We start from the raw sequence: 24,963 nt of genomic DNA on the forward strand, positions 1-24,963 counted from the left end.
ATATTATGATGATAGTTACATTGATCATAGTGGTTTAGACAGGAATATCGAGAGCCAGCACGGGCCCCCTTTCTCTCTCTCTTTTTTAACATTTTCAAAAATTTATTAAAAAGAAGATCCTAAATTAGGACAGCAACGATCTCATAAACCAGACAAAATCATAGCAGCAGCCATTTTTACCTCACAGTATAAGCGTAAAAACGTAACAACAAATATCTATTAAATCTATAAAGTAACAAATACATATTAATTATTACTCAAATTATTATTTCAGTCGTTCTTAATGTATGAAGCATCTATATGCAAAGAAAAGCCAAAAACTATGGTTTTTATCATTAAATGAAGATATAGCCTAAAGATGCTTTGTGGGCTTTACGGCATAACCAGGTTTCATTCGCCCAGGGTCCCTGGGCAGTTGCCCCCTTTGTCGGCGGGACTGGGTTTAGAGTTGATGTGCTAGCATTTATACAGTAAATTATGTATCACAAGAAATGTTTATCTTAAAAATACTTTTTGGATAGAATGTGAAATGCTACAGGTGACATTTTATTTTTAGACTACAAGTACCATGTTCAAACTTTATATGCACATTGGAAACACGTGTACCATGCCTTCTATAATTACTTCTGAGTCCAAAGAGCAGTATCATACAGTTACATTCCCACCCATAGTTTAATCAATACATTTGGAGAAAGTAATAAAATACCAGCAATAAAAGTGTTGTGATGCCTTTGCTTCCTCCACAGGTATTCTTTTAGCAAATGATTGTAAAGCATTTGTTCAAATAGTGACAAAACTATAGGACCAATTACAGCAAAGTAAATGATATTAACATAGTAGGAGATCAAATCTATGTAGTCCACATAGATATACACGAAAATAATGGCTGTTACATTAATAAAACAACAAAAATGAAGCAAAGGATTTTTGCCTCATGCATTATTTCTCTCCATTAATATGTATATGTTTATCAGTTTATTAAGAGTTAAGAATGAATTCATGTCAGGAAATGAACATTTCATGTTGTGCAGTGATAAAACATTTAGTAATTGGTGATTGTGACCAGCAACTTTTTTTCCAAGCAGAAAGGCTGCCTTATTTCTATACTTGAAATTTGCAATCTTCTTCTTCCATGACAACACTGTTTTTGACAAAAATGCCTCTCCTTCCCAATCCTGAATGACTTGCTTTTGAGATCTTATCATTTTGAGAGAGGCAATGTTCTCTCATTAAACATTTCTAAAGAGATCTATCTTATAAACTTTTAGGCAATAAGTCAGAAAAAGAAGCAATATGATTGTGATTAATATTAAACTACACAATATTATGCTCTTTTTCCTCATTTCAGCTTTTAATTTCCTCTTGTTTGAAAATATTTTGTTTTTAGAAATTATGTGGTTAAGATATTTTAGTGTATTTTCTAAAATTAGTCAAATGCATTTGCCATTAATATTGAAGCTTTCTACTCAACAGTACTCTAAGTTTTAGTGGCATTTTCCATTTTAATAAACTGATCCTTAAAATGAATAATGCACACCAATGCATCCCTCAAATGAGAAGAATTGTTGAATTTTCCTTACATATTGTTTTCTCATTTCATCATCCCCATAAAAGCTGAACAGTTACTAAGCCTTCCCTTTACTGTATACTTTGATTTACAACCACAAATGCAACCTTTACAAGGCATTTTAACAAGGCAAAACACACTACAATACTAAGAATGAAGTATTTTACTTACACCCAAGTCTATCAAAGCAACACTAATAATATCAAACAATGAGAACTTTATCCTCAACAACCAGGGAACAACACAGCTAATGGTCGAATTTTACAACCAACCCTTGCAAGTGTGAGATGTAACAGTGTGAAGACTGTATGTTCTTGGGGGTAGTGATTCAACATATCTCCTAAAAATAATTTTGGAATAAGAAAGCAATATTCATTCCTTCATACCACTTACATCATCATTACCAGTCTTAACAACAGAAAATTTGGAACTTCCTATAACCATTTGAAGAAATTACTAAAACCATTAACTTCACAGACTTGGTAATTCCAGAAGTTATCCTTCCAAAGGGCTAGTCTTCATAAATATCTGTTGAAAGATAACAGTAGCCACTTTGGACAGTAACAATGAGAGTATCCTTGAGAGAAGGACTCAAAATAGGTTTGCTGGAATAGAAAGCAACCCAGCTTTCACTTTAGCTGTTTTGTTGGACCCTCTCATTAAAGTATCATTTTTTTCTGAGGGAAACAAACCAAGCAATGAAAAAGTTTTGTGGAGAAAGCACTAACACTGCCAATTTCACAATCAATTGTGGTTACAGATATATTTGAAGTGACACAGATGACTCCTCACCATTAGTATTACCATTTGTTAAAAGTTTACAAAACGAAACAAGTAACTCATTACAGGATTGCTACAGCAAAATATCTGTAGGCACCTGTGGAATTAATTATACTGGTCAAACAATGAAGTAGTTGTTGCTAATGAAATTAATTTTAACTCTATCACATATAAAGTGACAACTAATCCATTGTTGTGGCAGAAATTGAATAAAAACATATTTTCAATACTATTCAAGTTAGCACGAAGATTTCTTCCTCACAGTAGTAGGTGTGTGTGTTCTGAGTGCCCATTCTCAGAAGTTGGTAACATTTGTGAAGCAAACAAACTGGCTGCTTCCAAAAAAAAATGTGGAATAATTACTGTTTTACATCACAGCCTCAAACACCTTAACTTTAGGTACTGAAAAAGAATATGCAAGTGAAATATTTTAATAAGAAAGTTACCACTCAGAGGAGTTGCTAGGTGGTTAAAAGATTCTATATTTAGATGCTCAAGCATATTTTTTCTAGTTATCTAAGAAAGTTTGGATAAGCCATGTTGTTAGTAGAAAGCATTAGATACAGTAATAATATTTTACAGTATCTAAGTTATGTATTGTAGTTTTTAAAAAAAAGATAAATCAGTATTTTGCAAAATATGTTACATCATTAGGAAACTAAATAATAAATCAAATTATTAAAGTAAAGAATCAGTCTGATGTTTTAAGGGAAAAGAATCAGTATTGTTAGAATATTTTGACAAAAAACTTAAATATTGTTGAAATAAATGCTCTCATTGGTTAGCTCTCTGTAAACAGATTGTCAATTTGACTTGTCTTGTAACCACAAAATTATACATACAGTACTATAACTCTAAATGTACTATGTGCATCTTCACAAAATTTGGCAAGCTTTTAGTAAACATTACAAGTTCGTTGTACACATAAAATCAGATTTTTTTAATAAAGCTTTTACTACAGATTTGTCTGCAGAGCCTTTAATGAGTCTGAGTGAAACATGATTTTCATGTTAAGAAAAAAAATTTATTTTCATCCTACAGCTTCATATTTCATTTGTATAACCTCTATAGCCCCCTACATTAATATCCAAAGTTTTTTTTATCAGTAAAACTTTATATTTTATCTCATTTTCTCTACTCTAACACTAACTGTAGCAAAATCACCAATGTACAGTGAAATGAAAATTTGAAAAATATGAAATAAAATGAGTAATACCATTTGTCTTTTTTTAGAATGACTGCAGACTGTAACAGAATATAACAATTACTTATCCTAACACCCTCAGTTTCTAGTCTCTTCATGTCTGCTTTCTTTTAATATCATGGTTCTAGTGCTGTTCTTTGGTGAAAAATAGTAAATTATAGCAGAAGCACATTTAGATGTATTCAGTAGAGATATGGGTAAACAAATAATCAGACTAAAGTCAAATGCATTTTACAACCTCATCTTCCCCACTGACTGAGTTCATGAAATTTTAAACATATGTTATTTAAGTTTTGCTACCTAACCTAAGAAGTTTCTACTTTTCATATTTTTATTGCTTTTTGAAAAGACATATAAAAAGTATTTATATACATACATACATACATACACACACACACACACATAAGAAGCTCCATTTAGTGCTCATGCAAAATTGAGGCAGCTTTTGTGTTTGGGTAACATTCTTGGTAGGCCTCACTGAGTCTATCAAATTTAGATGTCCAAAAAAAGAATTCATTTAGTTTTCAAATATGCATTTTAGAGCAAAAAATATGTGTCAGTATGTAAAACAGAATCTTCCAAAGCTACTATAAATTATCTAGCTTTCTAGGTATGCTATAAATAGGCTAAAAGAATTCCTTAAATGCTCAGAGAACTAGATTTGGTACATCAACAAGCAATAAATTCTGTTGACTATGTTTTTCTGCTGGAAAAAGAAAGAAGAATTGGTTCTTTGTATTGGTTAAAAACATGTTCATCAGCCGTGTACATATGATTATATTATTATCTTGAAAGACAGAAGTGGGAGGGATTTCTCTGTTAATTATGTAAAGCATATGCTTCTAATTGTTTGAACAATGTATTAGCTGTATTACTGAAAATATAAAATCTGAAGAAGACGATTCAGAGCAAAGATGTGTCACATGGCACAAAAAAGTGAAGACTGAGAATTTTTAAATATTTCTTTTTAATATGAAGAAATTAACCCTTAAATAATAGACAGATTTGAATTATAAACTATGTTTTGATGCCAAGTGTATTTACATATATTGATAATAAAGTTGTGTAATTAAACAGTGAATGTAACTCTGTAAAAGATCATGATGTATTCAACCTTGGCCCATTTCTTAGCATAGGGTTAATCAACTTGAAAAGTAAAATAAGGAAACAAGTCAATATCTAAATTGATTGATCTATCAGTTATAAGCTCAGGTAATTGCTTACTTCAGCATTTGTCAAAAGAGAGCCTAAACCCCAAAAAGTTCCTCCTCCCATAGCTGATCCCCCAATACGTTCATAGCTGGATTCAGATTCCACCTGCAAGAAATAAAACAATTACACGGCATCACCAAAATCACCAAAAAATTAATCACATTTTATTCTACCATACTTTATATAATTTTAAATCAAACTTTTCACTGAAAGAGTATTTTTTCTTTTTCTCATAATTTGATTCACAAATTACACTAAAAATGTTCATTATCACAAAATCAAAAACGTATGACTTTTGTTGACAATGAACATTCCAAAAGATGCTGCTTTTAGGATGTGTGCTTACGTAGAAGTGTTTTATACTGCCTAAAAATTTCACTACATCACTTGTTTGACAAATGACTGCTGTAGCTCAATAAAAATTGAGATTTACTGTTTTCACTTACCTTCATTACGCTAACTCCTGAACCAATATTACAAAGAAGGTATGGAAATACATTTGGATCCAAACTAGAGAATTTGTATTCTGGATTACCATGGCGACGGTACTGAAATACTTCATCTGGTATATTTTTCAACAAAAAATTACAACCTTTAATAAGACATTCCATTTCATCTTCCTTATCTACCCTATAACAAAAAAACAACATATATTTGCAAACTGAGTAACCTATTTGTTCTCAGAATTACCTTCAACATAAGTCTGTAAAAAAATGTTCTTTAATTTAATTGTGAATTTAAGTGGAGTTGAGCAATTTAATTGACTGATCAGTATAATTGATTACTTATAAGTAGAGATTATGTTGATTAATGTTTCATAAACTAATTGATTGATTTAAATTATGATTAATCAATTAATGTTTCTGGTTGTTACTGTTTTTGATTGTTCCAACAATCAATCAATATAAATTGATTGAATTGACTGTCACAAAATTAAGCAACTAATCAAATTTAAGGTTTCCAATTATTTACCATTTTCCATTATTCCAATTATCTAAGTAATCAAAATATTGCTGTTATATTTGTTTGTTGTTTAGCAATGAAACTATATGATTTTTTTTTTGGGGGGGGGGTCATGATTTGAAGATATCTGGTTTGATTCTCATTGCCACTCAACTTGTTTGCCCTATATTTTTTATAGTAAAGGTACTATGGCTATCTGCCACTGTCACTAGCTTGGAACTGTTGACTAAACAGAAAGCAACTAGCTGGCAGCAGTACCACCAAATCTCTGGTTACTTAAGTATTAAATGAATTGTACATTTATGTTTTTTTATATGATGTGTTATGTTTCTAATTTATAATTATGTACTTCTATCCCTTAAGGTTATACAAGCATGCACAAATCTATAGGAAGGTTCCAAGGGGTGCAGCCTCTCCCGCCATCCTGTTTTTCCAGGTGCAAATCTAGGGGAAGGGGTCTAGAAGGTTTGAACCCCCATTTTTTTTGGAATTAATAACTATTCTTTAATGTTGTATAAGTAGGTGTGGATCTATGGAAGGAGTCCAGGAGGCTAAACTCCCTTCAACCATTTTTTTCAAAAATAACTATGCTTTAAATGTTATATATGCAAGCATGTACCTAGGAGAGGGATCTAGGGGATCAATGCCCCCTCACATATGTTTTTCAGAAATTAATAACTTTCTTACTTAATGTTGTATAAGTAAGCACAGATCTAGGGAGGGGTTCTGAACCCCTTCTATTTTTTACAAAAATAAATAAAAACAGCCAGACATCCTTACATTACCCTACAGTAACAAAAAGGAGACATTACATTCCAGTGTTTTTATTTGATTGGGCTATCAATTACCATAAAAGCTTATTTTGAAGTTTTCTTTAACCATTGCAGCTGGAGTCCACAACGACACAGTTAAGACCTCAGCCAATAACTGATTATTTCTAAGCAAATACACCAATATAAGTGTCAATTAAACAATGCCATGGTAAATTTTCATGCCTTGTTTTTTTACAGATACTCTAACAATGTATATAGAATTTATAGATTTCTTTTCAAAGTTAGTATTTACGACATATGCAACTTTCATTTACAGAACCGATTTTTCATTGTTTAGAAGTTAGAACTCTCATGACAAAGATGTTTTTCTTTTACTGATGTCTATATAATAATAATCTGCTGGAGGCTTTAATGCTGTCTCAAGTAACCTTAAATAAGGGTAGTAAAACAATAGCACCTGAAATATTTGAGACTTTAAGGTGCTTTATATTTATTGATTTTTTGTATGTTTTTACTCACAGAATGGCACTTTTGTTAAATTGTATAGTTTATATTTAACAATGACTTCCATGAATTGTTGTTAAATTGCTTTAATTTATTTGATCAGCAAGCCAAAAGTATCTACTCCCCAACTATGCTTAACAATAGATTACAGGTTCTGGGCAATTTAATCAACATATTTCTAAGTAGCATATTTCTTTCTGTTCATTTATTTGTTTTGTTAAACACACAAAGTTATTTGAGGGCCATCTGTGTTAGCTGTTCCTAATTTTGAAATGATAAGACTACAGGGAAGGCAGTTAGTTAACATCACCAATTCTTGGGTTACTCTTTATACGTCAATACTTGGACTGATCATTACATTATAATGCCCCCACACTTGAAAAGGCAAACATGTTTGGCAGTGGGTTTTGTTCATGCAACTCACAGGTTGCAAGTGCCCTAACCACCAAGTTCCCTTTTTTTTTTCTGGTTTAAATCAACAGTCCTTGAAGTTCAGGAGACTGATACATCAATTACTGCCTTTTTATACAGCATAGATACATTTGATATATACATATCAGAAACAAGAATGCTTCTTACATCATAAAACTTCACAAGAATATACAATTATCAAACTATACAAGAACTAGAAAGAACAAATTTAGTCTCTTATTATTTATACATCTAAAGTCACAGTCAATTTTAAAAAAATTAACAAGTTAAAAAATAGGATATATTAGTTCTTCAAATGCATCTAGGTACTTTTAAATGAAAAATACACTTCCAAAGGATATGGACAACATACGTCAGTCCTAACGTTGAGGTTAACAAATCGGTATACTTGTATGCTCCTCCTCCAGTAGCTTTGATAGTTTTGCCTTGCATAAAGTCTCGAGAACCCACAAGATTCTGTTGTATAAAGCTCAAACAAGTCTCAATGTGCTTAGTTTCAAATTTGACAAAATGCAATCTTGCACCTTCCACGTCAGTCTCTGCCATTTCATATTTTACCCCATCATTTTTCTGTTGCAAATTATAAGCAAGAAATTATTGCTGATGGTAAAATAAGCTGAAAGAAATACTTGTCCAAACACAGTTCCATTTAATTCATCAATCCAAATTATAACCAAATAGTTGAAGCACTGATTAAGTTTAATTGACCTAATGCTTTTTAATTAAATCAGTCTTACACATTTATGAAGCTTAAAAGCATTTTGCCATACAAATCTCAACACAAAAAATTATTTACAGCTTATAAAACAACAAACATATTGGATATTTTTAACTTGTAAAGTCCAATCAAATTTAGAAACTTCCATTTATATGTATTTAATTTTTTTATATTAAAAACTGATCTTATATATCAATCACTATTAGGTAAATTTTCAAAGACATTATCTTCATTGGATGTTACTCTTAACAGTTTTTATTTCTAGAATCAATAATATATTTTCCTGTCTTTATAAAAAATAATTTAATTTAATTTTCCAAAATGAAAGCCAATAGCACATGAATGGTGTACTATTTTTATGTTATTTTAGCACTTGTGACCACTGACAATACTAGAAGATAACCAAAAAATTCCTTAATGTGAAAAAAACAAGGAACTATGAATCAATATTATTCCCTGCTCTAACACACATTACCTACTGAAAAAAATAAAAGCAGTATGTCTTGAATGCTTTATGGGTGCTATTACTGCAGTTATCAACCTAGTAAGTTTATTGAAATACTATGATATTAGAAAGAATGTTTCAGCATGATAAGAATCTGGTAGGTTTGAACATCTAATGAAGATACAATTATAATCCAATATAATATTTCATATTTTCTGTGAATCTTCTATCTCTTACAGAATGTAGTACACTGAATGATATAAAAGACTGACAGCTACTACAATAAAGCAAAATGATTTTCATAACTCAGTCGTGGAAATTAAAAAAATTATAACAAATATTTATAAATATAACTGACAATTCAATATTTAAAGGGTTATTAATTAAGTTATAATATCTTTAATCTTGATTTTGTGTTTTAAATTACATGAAGGTAACTGAATTTCTTTGTACTATCCTGGGGTTGATAAGGATTTTTACAAATCTGAAAAATCCTGAAGTAAGAAGGACTTTATAACAAGATATGTACTTACACCTTCTTTCGTTTCTTCATGAAAATCATATGAAGCTCTTTTATAAGAAACAGTTGAGTAATATGCTATTTTTGTTAGAGATCCACCTAAAAAATATTGCAATTTAGGGATAAATACTACCATCCAAGACATTAAACTCTCAGTGTATAAAAATAACAGAATTAAAATGCAATATTTTCAGACTAGACATAACATTAAAAAACTACAATTTATGTAATATTACTGTAACTGAAGCAAGTTGGAAGGATTGATTTTTAAGTCAAGGCAAAACTGATATACAAATAACAGAAGATACTCTGCAGAATTTTTTCTTCTTATACTCATGAGAATCGTGTTGTGCATGTGTATACAAGTTTGCAAGATGCAAACATAAATACATTTTTTCATATCATCCAAATCACCTGCATACATGTAACTTTAATTCATAAAACCTAATCAAGTTTTAACTATACTTAGTTTATGAAAATTTCACAGTTTTGTTACTAAGTGAAAAATCAGTTCCAAACTCAGGGCTGTAGGAAGCAGTAAGGCCAGTCAGGCCATGGCCTGACCACTTTTTCATGGTATCTATAGCTATAACTTATGTATTAAAACTTTTAATTCAATACATTATGTTGTGTGTATTCAGTATTTGTAGTTAAAATGGCTTAAGATTCAATCTCATAGCATTAAATTTTCAAAAATTTTCTGGGGAGTCATGCCACCAGACCTCCATAGAAATGCCAATGTGGCAATGACCTGACCACTCCAAAATTGCTTCCTATAGAAATGAAACCAAATCTAATATAAAATTGAAAACTTTTCTATACATCATAAACATATAGCACAGACTTTTTATTTAAATATTGTACAGACAAACTTCTTGCCAATTGATATTGGTTGTTACAGTAACAGTGACTGCCTTTACATTTACACATCCTTAAATATCAAATGTGTAATGTTTCTCAACTTAATTTTGAATACAAGCAGTCACTTAGAATTTATGCAAATACATATATATATATTAGTTTCATTAATTTTTCCTTTTTACCAAATCTACTACTATCAATTCAGAATATTTCATAAACATAAGCTATGTAGATTATAGAGGACATTTTAACTTTGTTTAGTGCAAAGCTACGTAGCGAGAGCTATTTGCAATATATTCAATGCAGGGAATCAAACCCAGAATTTTAGCATCATAAGCCAATAAACTTACTTCTGACCCACCAGGGGGTAACACGCTAGTAAATAAACATGACTGTTTTGCAATATAATTCATTTTAATTTAGCTAAAAGTAAAATAAGTTTTGTACTGTATGCAAAGATAATAATAGACTATAAATTCAATTATAATCACACAATTTGGCTAAATTGCCTTGCAGTTTATGCATGTAGTTAATCACATCGATGTTGATCAAATGTCTCAAAGTTGTAACATGTGCTAATACTTTTACACATGTGAAAACTACATACTGCAACCTTTGTTCTTCAGTCTCAAGCTAGCATTTGTGTTTACAGGTTTTTTGGAGGACAGCCTATTCAAAAGATAGTAGACTCATACAGTTGTTTTCGGATGATTTAGAATTGTATGTAAATCACTGACTGGTGAGTGCAATCCATGAACCTGTGTGATATCTTACTAAGATTTTGGCCTGGATATATAAATAAGGTATTTCCATAATTCTGTCTCTTTAAAGTTCTGAGGACTTTGTTTCTCTCTCTTCTCTGTTTGGATTTTCAACCATAATAGCCAGACAAAAGCTACCATGTATTAGAAACAAGCCAGCAATTTGGTAATATCGCAGACATTTGTGTGAATACAGATCTTGTGTGTTTGTTCACTTCTGTTCACTTGTTTTTCCTTGCTGTGCATGTTCAATTTCTTCTTTGCTTAAAAACCTCAAACTTGTATTTTGTATAAACTTTTGACTTTTCTGTCAGATATCAATGTACCTGATTACCACACTAGTAATGGGAAAACTCAGAGTATTGTATGTGCTAAGCTGAGAAGAAAAGATTGAACCAATGTTCCTATTCATTTAAAACTTGTTCACAGTACAAGGCCTTAGAAGAGATATCTGTATGGATACACTAATTCTTTTGTAATATAAAGTTCTTCAAACCTACAAAAATTCATTTGATGACTATCGGTTATAGATAAAAAAAAAAAACATCTTTTATGATACGCAAAGAAATAGTTTTGATTTATCTTACCAATATCAATGGCAAATCGTTTAACATTCTTCAAGTTTCTGAAGACACTGTTCTGTTCTGGAAGGACAATACTCCTCGCTCCAGTTTGAGATGATGTCATTTTCATAAAACTTTAACCACACTTCTGAAATGAATTTTTGTATAATAATAAGCTAAAACATGTATATATTTGTGAGATAATCAAAATCTTGGGTCTTATTGAGTAGAATAACATACAACAGAGTTTTAATCATCTTTAAGAATGTGTGGGTGATACTACTAAAGTAGGTGATTAATTGTCAATGTGAAGTTTATAGTTTTAGGCATGATTCCTCTAGGAGGTTCAGAAGGTTGTAGTGTTAATTTGATATATAAAATGTAATTAGTTTTATATAAATTTAATCTTATATTTGTTTTATGTATTATTATAAATCCTTTAAGGAAGTTTTATAATTTCTAGCATTGTAAGTCAATAAACTGACCACAAACCCATTAGGATCAATTAGTACAATGGTTCTAAAATGATGACACATGTTAGCAAGCAAAAGAAAATGGTTGGCAATGAATCCCTTTAGTCACCAGTTAAAAAAGAAAAAACAATAGCAGCTGGTACTACAAGACATTTGCCTTTGTCTGGTTTTCAGTTCAAAATTCGTGATAGTAGCAGATAGTCTTCAGTATCTTTGCCATAAGAAAGATAGTGCAAGTAAGTCTGGTGGCGATGGGAATCAAACCAGAAACCATTGAATGACTGACAATGTAGTACAAAGCATGTTGATCAGATTTCATGAATGAAAATATCCCATACTTTACGTAAGTATACTTCACACTTATCTACCGAACATTTTGATGGAACATGAATGCAAGTTAATTGGGCTTCACTGTGTGAAACATCAGCACTGCAAAGAAAACAGTTTTACAGGGTCCAACAATAGTGCACAGCACTTTTCCTCGTGCTCAGACCACATACATGAATGCGTTTTTTATTTTATGGTGGTTTACTTAATTATGATAATGAGAAAATGTTGTTACTATCTATATATCTTAACTTTTGTATATATTCCTCACTAAGCATAACAATCACAAATGTTTGTTAAAATGTTTGTTTCGGTTATGCTGATTTTCCAAATCCTAGCACTGTGAATTCATACTTTCAATGTGTTGTTTTAGAAATGCTTGTATAATCATTTGAACATGGTGTTGGAATACTTACAGCAGCTTTACTTATTTTATGATTTTTGACATCCAGTTGGTCAATCACAAAATTGTTTTACATTTAATTTCTTCACATTCTGCTGACAGAATTTGAAGTATATTAAATGCTGAATCAAGAATACATAATAGTTTCAATCTTCTGGAAATACTTATGGATTTATTTTGAATTATCTGTACAAGATCACAATTTTGTGTGTGTGTATTTTTACTAAGTTGCTTAATTGTTTATTGTACATTTTCATTTCATAGAAAGTGTGCAGTTATTTGCACAGCTCTATTGTAGTCAAAATTAATTTCATTTTGTTAGAATTTAAGAATGTAAAAGAGGCCAAACATGGCCTAATAATTAGCATGTTCAGAATATGATCTTGAGGGTTTATGGTTTGCAATTGGTTGCTACAAAAATGTGCTTCACACTTTCAGGCTATGATTGTGCAAAAAAGTGACAGTGGGTGTTAATGAATAGCAAAATTAGGCAATTAATTATTTGATAAGATCAATTATCTATGAATGTTGATAACATGGGTTGCCACAAAATAACTGATAAAAATTATGATTAAATGTACTAAATGCAAAGAAAATATTCAACTAATTGAAACTGGTTTTTGATTATTACTGTTTTTGGTTATTCCAACTAAGTAATTAAAATATTGCTATTGTGATTTTTTTATTATTAAGTTCAATTAATTCAAAAAAGGTTGTTCAGCTTAATTGATTAGCATCATGACTCACTAAAATCATAAACTAATCAAAATTTGTTTCCAGTCATTATTATTTTTTATTATTCCAATCATCGAAATCTTATGTCAAAATAACCAATTAGTTATAGGTGTTTATCTATTTAACATTCCTTGGTATTATATCAACATCTTTTCATATATAGTTGCTCTTCATCATTGTCTTATGCTTTAGTATTTAATAAAATTACCCCTTTTTTGTAATTTATTAAATATTTCACTGTCATACTTCAACACATACCTTTCATTAACATATGAAGGAATAATAGGTTGTTGAAAATGATATTTATGAAGATTCATTCATAGACTGAAAATAGTATTTCTTAAATATACAATTCCCCAAATTTTCTTATTCTGGGGTACAGTGTTCTATAATTACTGATTCTAAACATTATTTGTAAAGATATTACCTACAAACCAATGGTACCCTTGAGAATATATCTTTTCATTATTTGAATTAAATATTAAAGATAAAGGAACAATTATGTCATTTCTGATTATTAATTTGCATTCTATGTTGACAGAAAATCAAATTCATTCTATTATTATGGAAGATTTTTATGTGCTTCCATTTCAGTTACATGAAATCAATCTTTTGTAAGACTTTTGTAAGCTCAAGTAATATGACATGTAGTAAGAGAGTGGGTTATATTTGACCATTGTGCTAGAGAATTTGTATAACATGATCAATTAACAATGATACAAAGTCAAAAACCTTCTTAATTCACATTACTCAGAATTATCAATATCAATCTTTATATCATACATAAATGAATTTTCAATTTTAGATATTTTGATTTGGCAGGGCTCATGCAACTGGATGAAGTGGCTTTAAAATTCACCTTCAAAGTTCCAATTTTGATTTTTATTCCCCCCCCCCTCCTGTGGTAAAATTCAAGTCTTCATTTTTCAGCTCAGTTGGTCACCCGTGTGATGGTGACAAACAGTATCATTACACACTTAGCTTCAAAACTCTCAACATAAGCAAATAAAATTGCCAAGACACTATATGCTCATCCATATCCTTCACACTTGGCATGAATAATATAGGTAGCCAACTGGCACATTCAATCTAGTCTCTCCACCAATGATGTGTCAGTACTAATTAAGTTCATCAGTTGTTATTGAAGATTTATGTCAAAACAAAATATTGACTGTATATTGTATTAACACACAAAATTGTATTAATTATTTTTCAGTGTAGTAAGAAACAGTATTTAATGATGACTGGGAAAGGCATCTTGTCTTTTTTTGCATATGGATTGCTGTATTTTTTATTGAATTGTTTGTTATGGGAAGTAATCATTAATTATGCAATGTATGTACCATAAAGTGGTATTTTAAATTGTGTTTACTCACTAACTTACATATATAACTGCATTTTAAGCCTGCAATAAAATCAAAATTAGATATTGCTGCCCATGTTGATATTCACTATTATTTATTCACTTATAATGTCTCTAGCAAATTGGTCAGGTATAAAACCTTCAGAAAATTCCGAGTCAAAATCTGGACAGAAATGAAAAGCCAATGAAAAATTGGAGAAAGAAAAGCCAAAAAATTTTCACAAAGTTTTGAATCACAATAACTTCAGTTGGTATGTGCAAGATACTATGGGATTTTGGCACCGCTCAATTTCTAAATACATTAAAAAATTATTACCTAGGTACATGGACACAAAAATCCTGCTAAGACTACAAATCACAAATGACATTCAAAATGTAACTTTAAAAAAAAAGGAAAATGCAATGGATTTAGAAATTGAAACTATATTATTTTGAATAAAGACAGACAATTTATCAATTCAAATTACAAAATATAAACAATGATATTCTTAGCTTCTGAAACAAACAAAAAAATTCTCATCAGTATTTAATGCTTCAAGTTGCATGTACATATAAATATGTGTGTGTGTGTGTATATATTTTACTGCATTCATATATATAAACACTGGTGTAATGGAATATTAACCCCTAAATAAACATAAATACACATGTAATGGAAATAATTATTCCTTCAATAAACGTTTCCTTTACCAAATGGTGTTTTCACACTGTGAATGCATCTGGTAGAGAAGTGTGAAGTCTTTCTCTGTTTTCAAAAACTTCTCCCTATTGGCACTTAAAGGGAGAGTTAACTTTTCCATTTTAGAAGTCTGGCTTGACCTCTAATTTGGTATATAAAAATAAAATCCAGCACTAATTTTAACTTCTTTTAAAGAAAACAGAAAAAGAACTTGTATGTTTAATTCAATTCAAAATACTCAAAACCTTTCACAATGGTAATTAATAAAAATTACAAAAGGATTTTCTTGGAATTACATGCATTTATGTATTTCATCCAATACATTATGTAACAAGTGTAATGTTTGAAAGCAAAGTAACTGCCTCATAATAATGTTTCACATTTTAAGATAAATTTCTTAATCATACTATTATATTTCACTTGACCTACTGGTCATTTATGTATAAAAGTATTGTGACTGTCATGTTTCATTTTAATATAGTTTTATAGCATTCCATGAAACATGATAGTCACAATAAAACTTTTTCTAACTCCTGTTTCATTTACAATTTGTCACATAAGAGTTCAAGTGACAAATTATTCACAATTTTATTTCATAAAACTGTCTATATATGCATATATAGTAAAGCTCTTTTACTGCATTCATAGTAAATGTATTTTATTATTTACTCCAACTGACATAAAAAGAAAACTGCACACATTATTATTTGTAAATTTTAATAACTTGTAAATATTTCTGAATAAACAAAACTGTTAACTGTTACCGAGTTCTAATTTAGTGCTTCATGAAAGAGCACAGATCATGACACTTGTATTTAGGTCACCATTCATTCCTATCCCTCTTCTTGTACTTAGGATATTATTTATATGATTAGATAAGTCAGAGTGCCTTAACACTAACAGAGAGAGCTACTTTCTTATATGATTTGTTGTGTATAACTTCAGTGGGTGTTAACATCTATATAATTCACTAATGTAGGATAATTAGATTTTAACATTTTTATTACAAAAAACAAATAGGTGCAAAATCAGTATATATATCACAGAAACACAAAGGAAAATGAATGATTATAATATTGTAAGTAATATATTGATAGTATTTTTATGTTTAAAGCACAGTAAGCTGTAATGTGACAACACATATCAATATCCAATGGGGCGAAAAGACCCCTTCATGTCTCAATTTGTAAATTAGATATGTGCAAGTCTGCACAATCTTTTACTTTTTTCATAAACTTTGTCAAAGTCTGCACTGCAATACTGTAGCAGGGTTTTTATTACATGCTTGGCCCTTGGTAAATCCAGCTCACCTATCTGGGTACCTTGATACTGTATATCTCCTTTCTTCTAGGAACTCAGACACCAGAATCACTTAACTGCAACCTTTTTGAGCCCCTCTTTGCAAATGTTCTGAAGCTATTTCTAATGCTTTCGAGTAAGCAAGAAATGGAAAAAGCAGGACATATGTCATGCCCATTCTCTGCTCATCCATGTGTAACAGAATATTGTTCAGTTACTGATTAAGCCAATAAATTGCAACCCACACAAAAGAAAATAATTTCAAATTTAATGACTAGCTTCACCTACTTCAGAGGCACCATGATAGAGGGAAAAAATCATGTTATTAATAATAACAAGGGTGTGTGTGCGTGTTAAAAACACTCCTAACGCAAATACATGTAAAGTTATAAGATGTAAATATATAACAAGTTCATACATTATTACTTTTAATACTGCAATTTGTATTCATACTGTTGTTAAAACATGCCAGAAAATATAAGAACTGGTATTTCAAATAGTCTCGATTTTCAAACTTTTTAGGAGCTTTCTTCTGGAACCTATAGGCAGACCATGCCTAAAAGCATGATCAGGCCTTGAGCACAAGCTCTACTACATACAAACATTTAACCACTTACTCATAAAGATAATGAGAACCCTGACTGAAGTTTGTTAGCATAGGTAAACCACTGAAAAGGATAACCAGATATGTACATACAGACCTGTTTCATTTATATACTGCATAGTCTTGCACCACTAAATGAACTATAAACAATATGCATATTTAAATATTGTTGTCACATTACCTCTTTAACATTATATAATTAGTGATTTATCCAATCTTACTTGAGAGTCCAAATACATCCAAACTCATATTTACTTTGAATATTTTTCATTTGAAAAACAGAGTGCTTTCCCTATTTACTTTCCAGACAATCAGTATTCAGCATGTGTTTCGAAAATCAAGGACTTATAAATAAGAAAATTGATACCTCAGAATTTTTGTATAAAAAGAGGCTAAACTTATGCTATACATAAAATGAAAAGCACAAACCATCAATCAATATAAACTATCAAATCTTCCCAATTTACATTGCACTTAACATAAACAAGTTTCATAACATCACATGGACAAACAGACAATTGTAGACAATATTTTAACAAGCATTCTCTGACTTAACCAGAGCAAATTCCAGTAGTTTGCTAAATGGGTAGGGTTCTTATCCAATATGGAAATCTGAAAATAAGAAAATTACAGGGATTAATAGGGTGCAATCTACCATTCATTTTCCTGAAGTTGGAAAAATAGAAGGCTGTATGGGTGAAGAGTAACCCACTGCAGAGTCCAAGGAGCTTTAGGTGATGGTCATAAGTCATATGACCAGCAATGGTCGCCTTAGTAACCCCAGTGATTTTCTTGGTTTTTCTTCTTGTTAGCTAACTCTGTTTTATTCTCCTGCGACCTGCTATCACTTTGATTTTTCATGCCAGTCATTTCTTCCTCACCATTATTCATTTACTGCCTTTCTTCTTTTTTATTACACTATATCTTCCATTGCATCACTATTTATTTTACTTCATTTTATATTGGCATATCTTATTGAGCACTTATTAACATTCGTGTTCTTAACTTCAAAATCCTTGAATATGCACAATTTATTTTATCATTATACTATTTTGTTTTGTATGTTTTAGTAACCAGTACTGCTGTTGGTACAATGAATCTCATATTACTATGATCCTGCTACAAAGCCAGAGTATTTTGCTTTTTCCTTGCTTGTTTACCCTATTCATGATTTGAATGTCGTGAAAAAAAAGTTATTTACGTGGACAGAGACCTTCTTTGGGCTTGATAATGTGGCTTTTAAGCAACATGATCAGCTAAAAGATGAACATACCATGCCTCTATTGTCACTAGAGTTGGGTGATTAGTGGTATTTGAAAAAAAAAGAACTTTCTTCACAAATTATGCTAAATAAATGTCAGAAAATGGCAAAATATCAATTTTTGAATAATTTTGATTTACAATTATTGAAATATAGTTAGAATTAACAAAAACTGACTTTAAAACTTCTCTCTCAAAAAATTTTAACAAGTAGCAAAAAAAAAATATGAAAAGCTGGAGGAAACCCTGTCTTCAGACAGAGGCACAAAAATTTAGAAGTTATTTTTTTAATCCTGAACTTTGTACATGAAAATATCAATACACACAACACATCTGCACTTTTTAACCTTTATAAACAAAAGACTTATTTACTTATAAGCCACTAGTTGCAACAATACTGTGTATATTTTTCCAGATCTGTTATTCCAGACAACTCAGTATTGTTCTACATGTTTATAATCATGTTTACCACAAAGTTTGAGTCTCAAGTTTGTATTTATAACGACACAGTTACCCAAAGACTTTGTTACCAACCAAAAGAAATGAATGATGAAACCTTATTTATTAGGCAAACAAGTACTCAGTCAAAGTAAAAACCTACTTTTTTTTTATTCTTCAAGTAGACTAAATTTAAAGTCAAACAACATAAAAATTAAAACATCAACTTGTTTTATAAAACTTTTGATAGATATAACTATCCTAAAAAGTTTGAACACTATTATAGAATGAATAAATCTAGAAAGTTTATTCAGATAATATAGTATTATTGTGTTAACAATTAATAATATTTGAACTTCTCCACAATAGCTACCATACTACTTTATTTTTACAATGATGGTATGATACCAATTCACTTTTTAAAAAAGTTAGTTTATAACACTAACCAAATATTCAGTATCTGTACATGAAAGAAGAGACTTCCACTATAATAATATAGTATTTTGGATTAATCAATGTTGACTATATAGTCCTAAAGTAACCTAAGTAAGTCAGAGTTTAAATACTGTTAATATACATATATATATACTGTAAATGAATAGCTCAGTCAGGTTATAATCCAGTGATTTCATAGCTTATATCTTTATTGCTAGCAATATGATTCATATGAAAATAATAATTATACAACTGGTAAACAGAATACCCGTTTTCAAAAACTTATTACTTGTGCAGTCATACCACTTGCATTTTCACTTATTTCAGACATCAAATATAAAAACATCTTTCTCAAGAAAATTCTAGCAACTATTAAAACAAAGAAAAAAGTGTGATTCTCTAACAAATCTGCAGGAGTCATAAAGAATACTAGCTTCGATGAAAACAAATCTCTTAAAGTCAAAATATATTGTTAGGGTCTTGAAAAAGAAAGCACAAAAAATTACCATGGCAATGTTTAACTGATATTCATATTGTTGTATGACCTTAGAAATAATCAGTTACGGTCTGGATTGTTATAGATTTTTATTATTTTCTTGAAAAAAAAAAAAAAAAAAAATGGGTGAAGTGGGTATGGCCCCATTGAATATTTTCTCTATATCCATGCCTGCTTATACAATATTAAATAATACAGTTAATTTTTGAAGAGATGGAGAGGAGGGGTCTGGACTTCCTAGACACTTTCTCTAGATTTGTGCCTGCTTATTGAGCATTAAAGAATACAATTACACAATTAGAAATTTAACAAAAACAGCAAATTTACCAGTTATCCAACAGTTAAGTAGCCAGAGAGATGGTGGTTAGTGCTTTCCCTCTAGTCAGCAATTCAAAGTTAATGACAGTAGCAGATATTAGGTTGTCAAGAAATTAATGTCGCATTTTAGAACACTTTCATTAACCCCCCCCCCCCCCCAAAAAATGTACATCACGTATAATACTTAAACGAACTACCTAAACATCATGTTAGTGTAGTCTATATAATGTGTAAAGTTTAGTATACTCTAATCCCTTATAGTGATGGCACACAATGAGACACACATTTAGCAATGCTGTTTGAATACAAGAAGGGAAACAATGACTCTGTAGCCACAAGGAATATCAAAGAAGTTTATGTAAATGTTTTGAACGTTCGTAAGTGTCAAAGATGGTTCAGCAAATTTTGTTCAGGTGACTTTAGCCTTAAAAACTGTGATGGCAGGGGCCAACATGTTGGAATTGATATTGATCCTCTGAAGACACTTGAGTCTAACCCAAGGCAACATGCTCGTGAAATGGCCCTGAAATTGCACACCACTCATTAAACAATACGTAAACATATAAGGAATATAGGAGATCCCCACAAAGAATGTGTTTGGGTGCCTCACGAACTCTCTGAAGATCATCTTTTCCAACATGTGAACGTTGCTTCATCTCTTCTGGCATGTAATGCGCGTGAACCATATTTAGACAGAATGGTCACCTGTGATGAAAAATGGATTCTCTATGCAAATATTAAATGCCAAAAACAATGGCTCAGTTCTATACAAAAACCACTTCTGACCCCAAAACCTGGACTTCATCCACAGAAAGTGATGCTATGCATTTGGTAGAACATCAAAGGAGTAATTCATTTCGAACTCCTCAATCCACAGCGAACTGTTCATCTCCACGACAATGCACATCCACATGTGGCATGTGTGATGCAACACAAGATTATGGAGTTAGGTTGGGAAGTTCTCCCCCCACCCTCCATATTCTCCAGCTATGGCACCATCAGATTACCATCTTCTTTGTTCGCTGCAACACCATCTTAATGGAAAAACGTATGCAAATGTGAACGATGTTAAAAAGGATATCAACATCTTTTTTGCTTCAAAGCCAAGTGATTTCTTTAATCAGGGCATTAACAACCTGATAGTAAGATAGAAAACCATAATTGATAAGAATGGAGACTATTTCATTTAATAAATGTTTTGTTTTGATATATCAGTTGTTTGGGTTTTTTTTCATCTAAAATAAGTGACATTTATTTATTTATGACCTAATACTTAGTAATTTTGAAATAATAAAGACAGGATTATTTGGATAGTTGGAATAATTAAAAACATTAATAATCAGGACAATTAATTTTGATTAGTTGGTTATTTCTCTAACAATCAATTTAATCATAATTTTGATTAAAGTTGGAATAATCAAAACAGTTATTTCAATTAATTGCTTATTTTCATTTAATTTATATAATCAGAGATTTGATTAATCAATTATTGAAATAATTCAAAAACAGTAGCAGTTGGAAACACTACTTTTGATTTCATCTAAATGTTGATTTATTTATTACTTTGCATGACAAGTCAATGTAACTGCTGCTCATATGTAATTGATCAAATTGCTCAGCTCTTTTTTTTTAAAAAAAAGTGTTTTCAGTAAAATTGTATTACAACATTGATGGCCTAAATCCATTTTTTAGTGAAAAATCACTCCCACTGACCCTACAAAAAAATCAATGTATCTTCATAAATCCTTTTCTGTTTCAAGATTGCCCTAAACTGTTTGATTCATCACAAAATATGCTGTATTCCAACAAACCTTCAGGAAATGCAACAAAATCTCAGATATAGCTTTCCAAGTGGTTTAGTAAATATGCTGTGGTTAAGTCAGAGATTGCTTGTTAATACTTCATTATTAAATCAAATTTCTCTTTAAAAATATACTGTGGACATCATTCAAGCTTTAACAAACCAGATTTTTATATTTTTTTTTACAGAAACACTTTGCTTCCTTGTATTTTTTATGAATTTGCCAAATTCTCAATAGGAAAATTTAGTTACATTTGCAATTTTTTTCTTTAACATTTGATGAAATAATGATTTAAGATGGAAAAAAACTTGTTGTTTCAAGTTGTTTATATAAAATAGCCCGATACAGGTTTGCTTCTTTACTTAAGTAGATACACATTCTACATCTATTAACATACAAAATTTATGTTTTAAACTTCAAAAGTTGGTGAAACATTAGAAACACATACCTAAAATTTGTGATAAAAATTGCATTAACTGCAGATGTATTTTTCTCCACATTACTCTTAATTTGCCCATTGCACATTTAAATTCAGGGGTGTAAAAATAGCAATTCAGATCTACCTTTTGTCTCCCATAAATTACAGCCCATGAGGTTTTTCATTCAATACCAAAACTTTTGAGTTGGGCTAGATGATGAGACAAAAGATCCTCAAAAAAACTATTTATATGTGCTTCTACATTTTCTAACTCCAAGTATCCAAATATGTGCCTAAAAATGATTAAACAATATTTAACTGATATTCCAGATTATAAACAACTGTAGATCATGAGGTTTTACTTCCGCTGTGTCTACAACAGTTTAGTTTAATGACATCACCTATAAATAAAACAAGTTTCAATACAACCTATCTATAGTGCAAAAACTAAAGTTAATATAATCTAGACAATGTTCTTGCATCTTTTAGAAGATTAGTTTACATATCTCTGGTTTTTAATCCTTAATGATCAAATTATGAAAAATGTGGAAATAACATCTGAAATTAATGTGATTTTTAAAACAAATGTTAGGCCTGTTAATATTCAGTTTTGCTAAATGATCATTTGGTTTATTCTCAACCCAATTAAATGTAAAAGTGAAACCACCATATGTGTTACAGCATAAATTCTAAGATCATTCCATATCTCACATTTTCAGTTGTTTTTCAAATGGACGATGATGGAAATTAGACATTTTAAATTCACTAAATCATTAAATGTGTCATTTACCTCATTTAGCGTAAATGGCTATATTAACATTAAAACATACATGCAGTGTCAAATACTTACGAAGTAATTTTGGAAAGTTGTGCATGACACTTAAACATAACTCATTAACTGTTAAATTAATCTAATTCTAAGTGGACAAACTATGACATAACAATTAACGTCACAAATCAAACAATTATGAAACTTTTACGCTTTTTATCAGGTCAACTCTATGTACACAGTAGTGACGTAAATATATTTCAGTAATATATACTTCTTTCTTCAGTTTACTTGCAATGTTGCATAATTTATACGTAACATAATATTAACTGATTAAGTGATTAACATAACAAGCAACGTCGTCGACGAAATTACTTAGGCTTGCCAAGTCTAAAATTACCTAGTACTACTACTAGTAGTAGTATTTTATTTCAAATTCAAGTAACTGTACCTTATTTACGAGCTATCTTACAAAATCGTGACTACAATTTTATAAAATTAACAAAACTATTAAGCTTATTTTACAAATTTGATCTATGTCAACCTTGAACTTACTGCCCAGTTTCTAATGTTTGTCAAATTTTCTAGAATTTTTCCTGGTACAGTAATAATAATAGTAGCAACAGATAATTGAAGGTTGCAGCTGACTGGCACAGTGCTGTCCTCTCTAATTACGTTTGACATTTGTCAAAATCAAAATATCTTGACGAAAAATTACAAATGACACGTCACAATAAATCGAATGCCTATGGCTAAAACTTATATATAGGGTATATACATCTATATCAAATACCATAACACGTAGCTAATGTATTAAATAAAGTCGCGTCAATCATGAAATAGACGTATTGAATGAATACATCACAGGAGCATTTACAAAAATAAAATAAAGTTGAACAACTGCAGATATTTCACCCACCAAACGATGTTGTTGTTTTTTGTTTTGTTTTTGTTGTTTGTTTTTTTTGGGGGGGGGGGATTTTATCTTCATTTTCCGTGATAGTAGTTAACTTCAGACTTCTTTTGCATGCATTTCCTGGGCTAAAAATGTTCACACAATGGTATAAATCTTTTATAAAGATACCTTAGCATTCAAAAAATTCCATATTAGAAACGCCCTTTCATGACACTAAATATAAACCTAAACTTACAATCATAAAGCTACATGGTTAAAGTTGGAGGGGGAAATACGCCCCGCAACTGTGGTATTCTCAGGTAAAACTGATTTCCCCCCAAGAGTGAATACGATAGGTCTGTCGAATAACAGGATAGTCCATCAAGATATTTACTCGAAGTTATTCTGACTTCTCTACTCTGACTGAGTTTGTGCGAAGAAAGAAACTGGACACAAATGTGAAACACGTGGTGAAAACAATGTTAATTTAAATAAATGTTAAATAATCACAATATGTGTACTTAGCTTGATGGGCAATCCCCTTTACTGGAGAGAGATCTGTAATTGAGGTAAGCTGTTTATTCTTTGTAAGGTTGTTGAATCTAAGATGAGGATGTATTTCAGTCCGAGTAAACATAATGTTATATTCTTAAAACTACAATATCACACTTTCCCTAAGCAACTAACACTATCCATGCGACTGATCATCTCCATCAGAAAATACAGGAAGATGTAACCTTGAGGTATTACTTGACCTACCAATGGAGAAAACTGCTGTCTATATCCAGATAACAAGTACAACTTTACATTTAACCTTTCCATGGGTAGAGAAGGTGTTACCTTTAATGAAAGACACCGAACAATAGAGCGAGTGAAACAAATGAATACTTCTATATTGTTACGTCTCTGGTCGTTAGTTAATTTTCCGTAAAAATTCTTTCTGAAG

General features: G+C 30.5%; 1 protein-coding gene across 5 annotated transcripts in view; it reads right to left on the reverse strand.

The window, feature by feature from the left end:
- Positions 1-23,763, reverse strand: part of LOC106463606 (pantothenate kinase 4-like) — a 59,354-nt gene extending 35,591 nt beyond the window's left edge. Inside the window, exons 1-6 of one of the 5 annotated variants that reach the window (XM_022391137.1) lie at positions 23,678-23,763; positions 11,328-11,448; positions 9,132-9,217; positions 7,788-8,005; positions 5,210-5,393; positions 4,776-4,868 (exon numbers count right to left, since the gene is read on the reverse strand). In XM_022391137.1, the coding sequence (XP_022246845.1) occupies positions 4,776-4,868; positions 5,210-5,393; positions 7,788-8,005; positions 9,132-9,217; positions 11,328-11,433 (687 nt within the window). In that variant the 5' untranslated portion in view covers positions 11,434-11,448; positions 23,678-23,763. Of the gene's footprint in view, positions 1-4,775; positions 4,869-5,209; positions 5,394-7,787; positions 8,006-9,131; positions 9,218-11,327; positions 11,452-15,294; positions 15,418-23,573 lie in introns of those variants that run through there. The other 4 variants (XM_022391134.1, XM_022391135.1, XM_022391136.1 and 1 more) reach the window with 4 other exon arrangements.
- Between the last annotated feature and the right edge of the window lie 1,200 nt (positions 23,764-24,963).

This window comes from Limulus polyphemus, unplaced genomic scaffold, assembly GCF_000517525.1.
Source record: "Limulus polyphemus unplaced genomic scaffold, Limulus_polyphemus-2.1.2 Scaffold1444, whole genome shotgun sequence".
Lineage (NCBI taxonomy): Eukaryota > Metazoa > Arthropoda > Merostomata > Xiphosura > Limulidae > Limulus > Limulus polyphemus.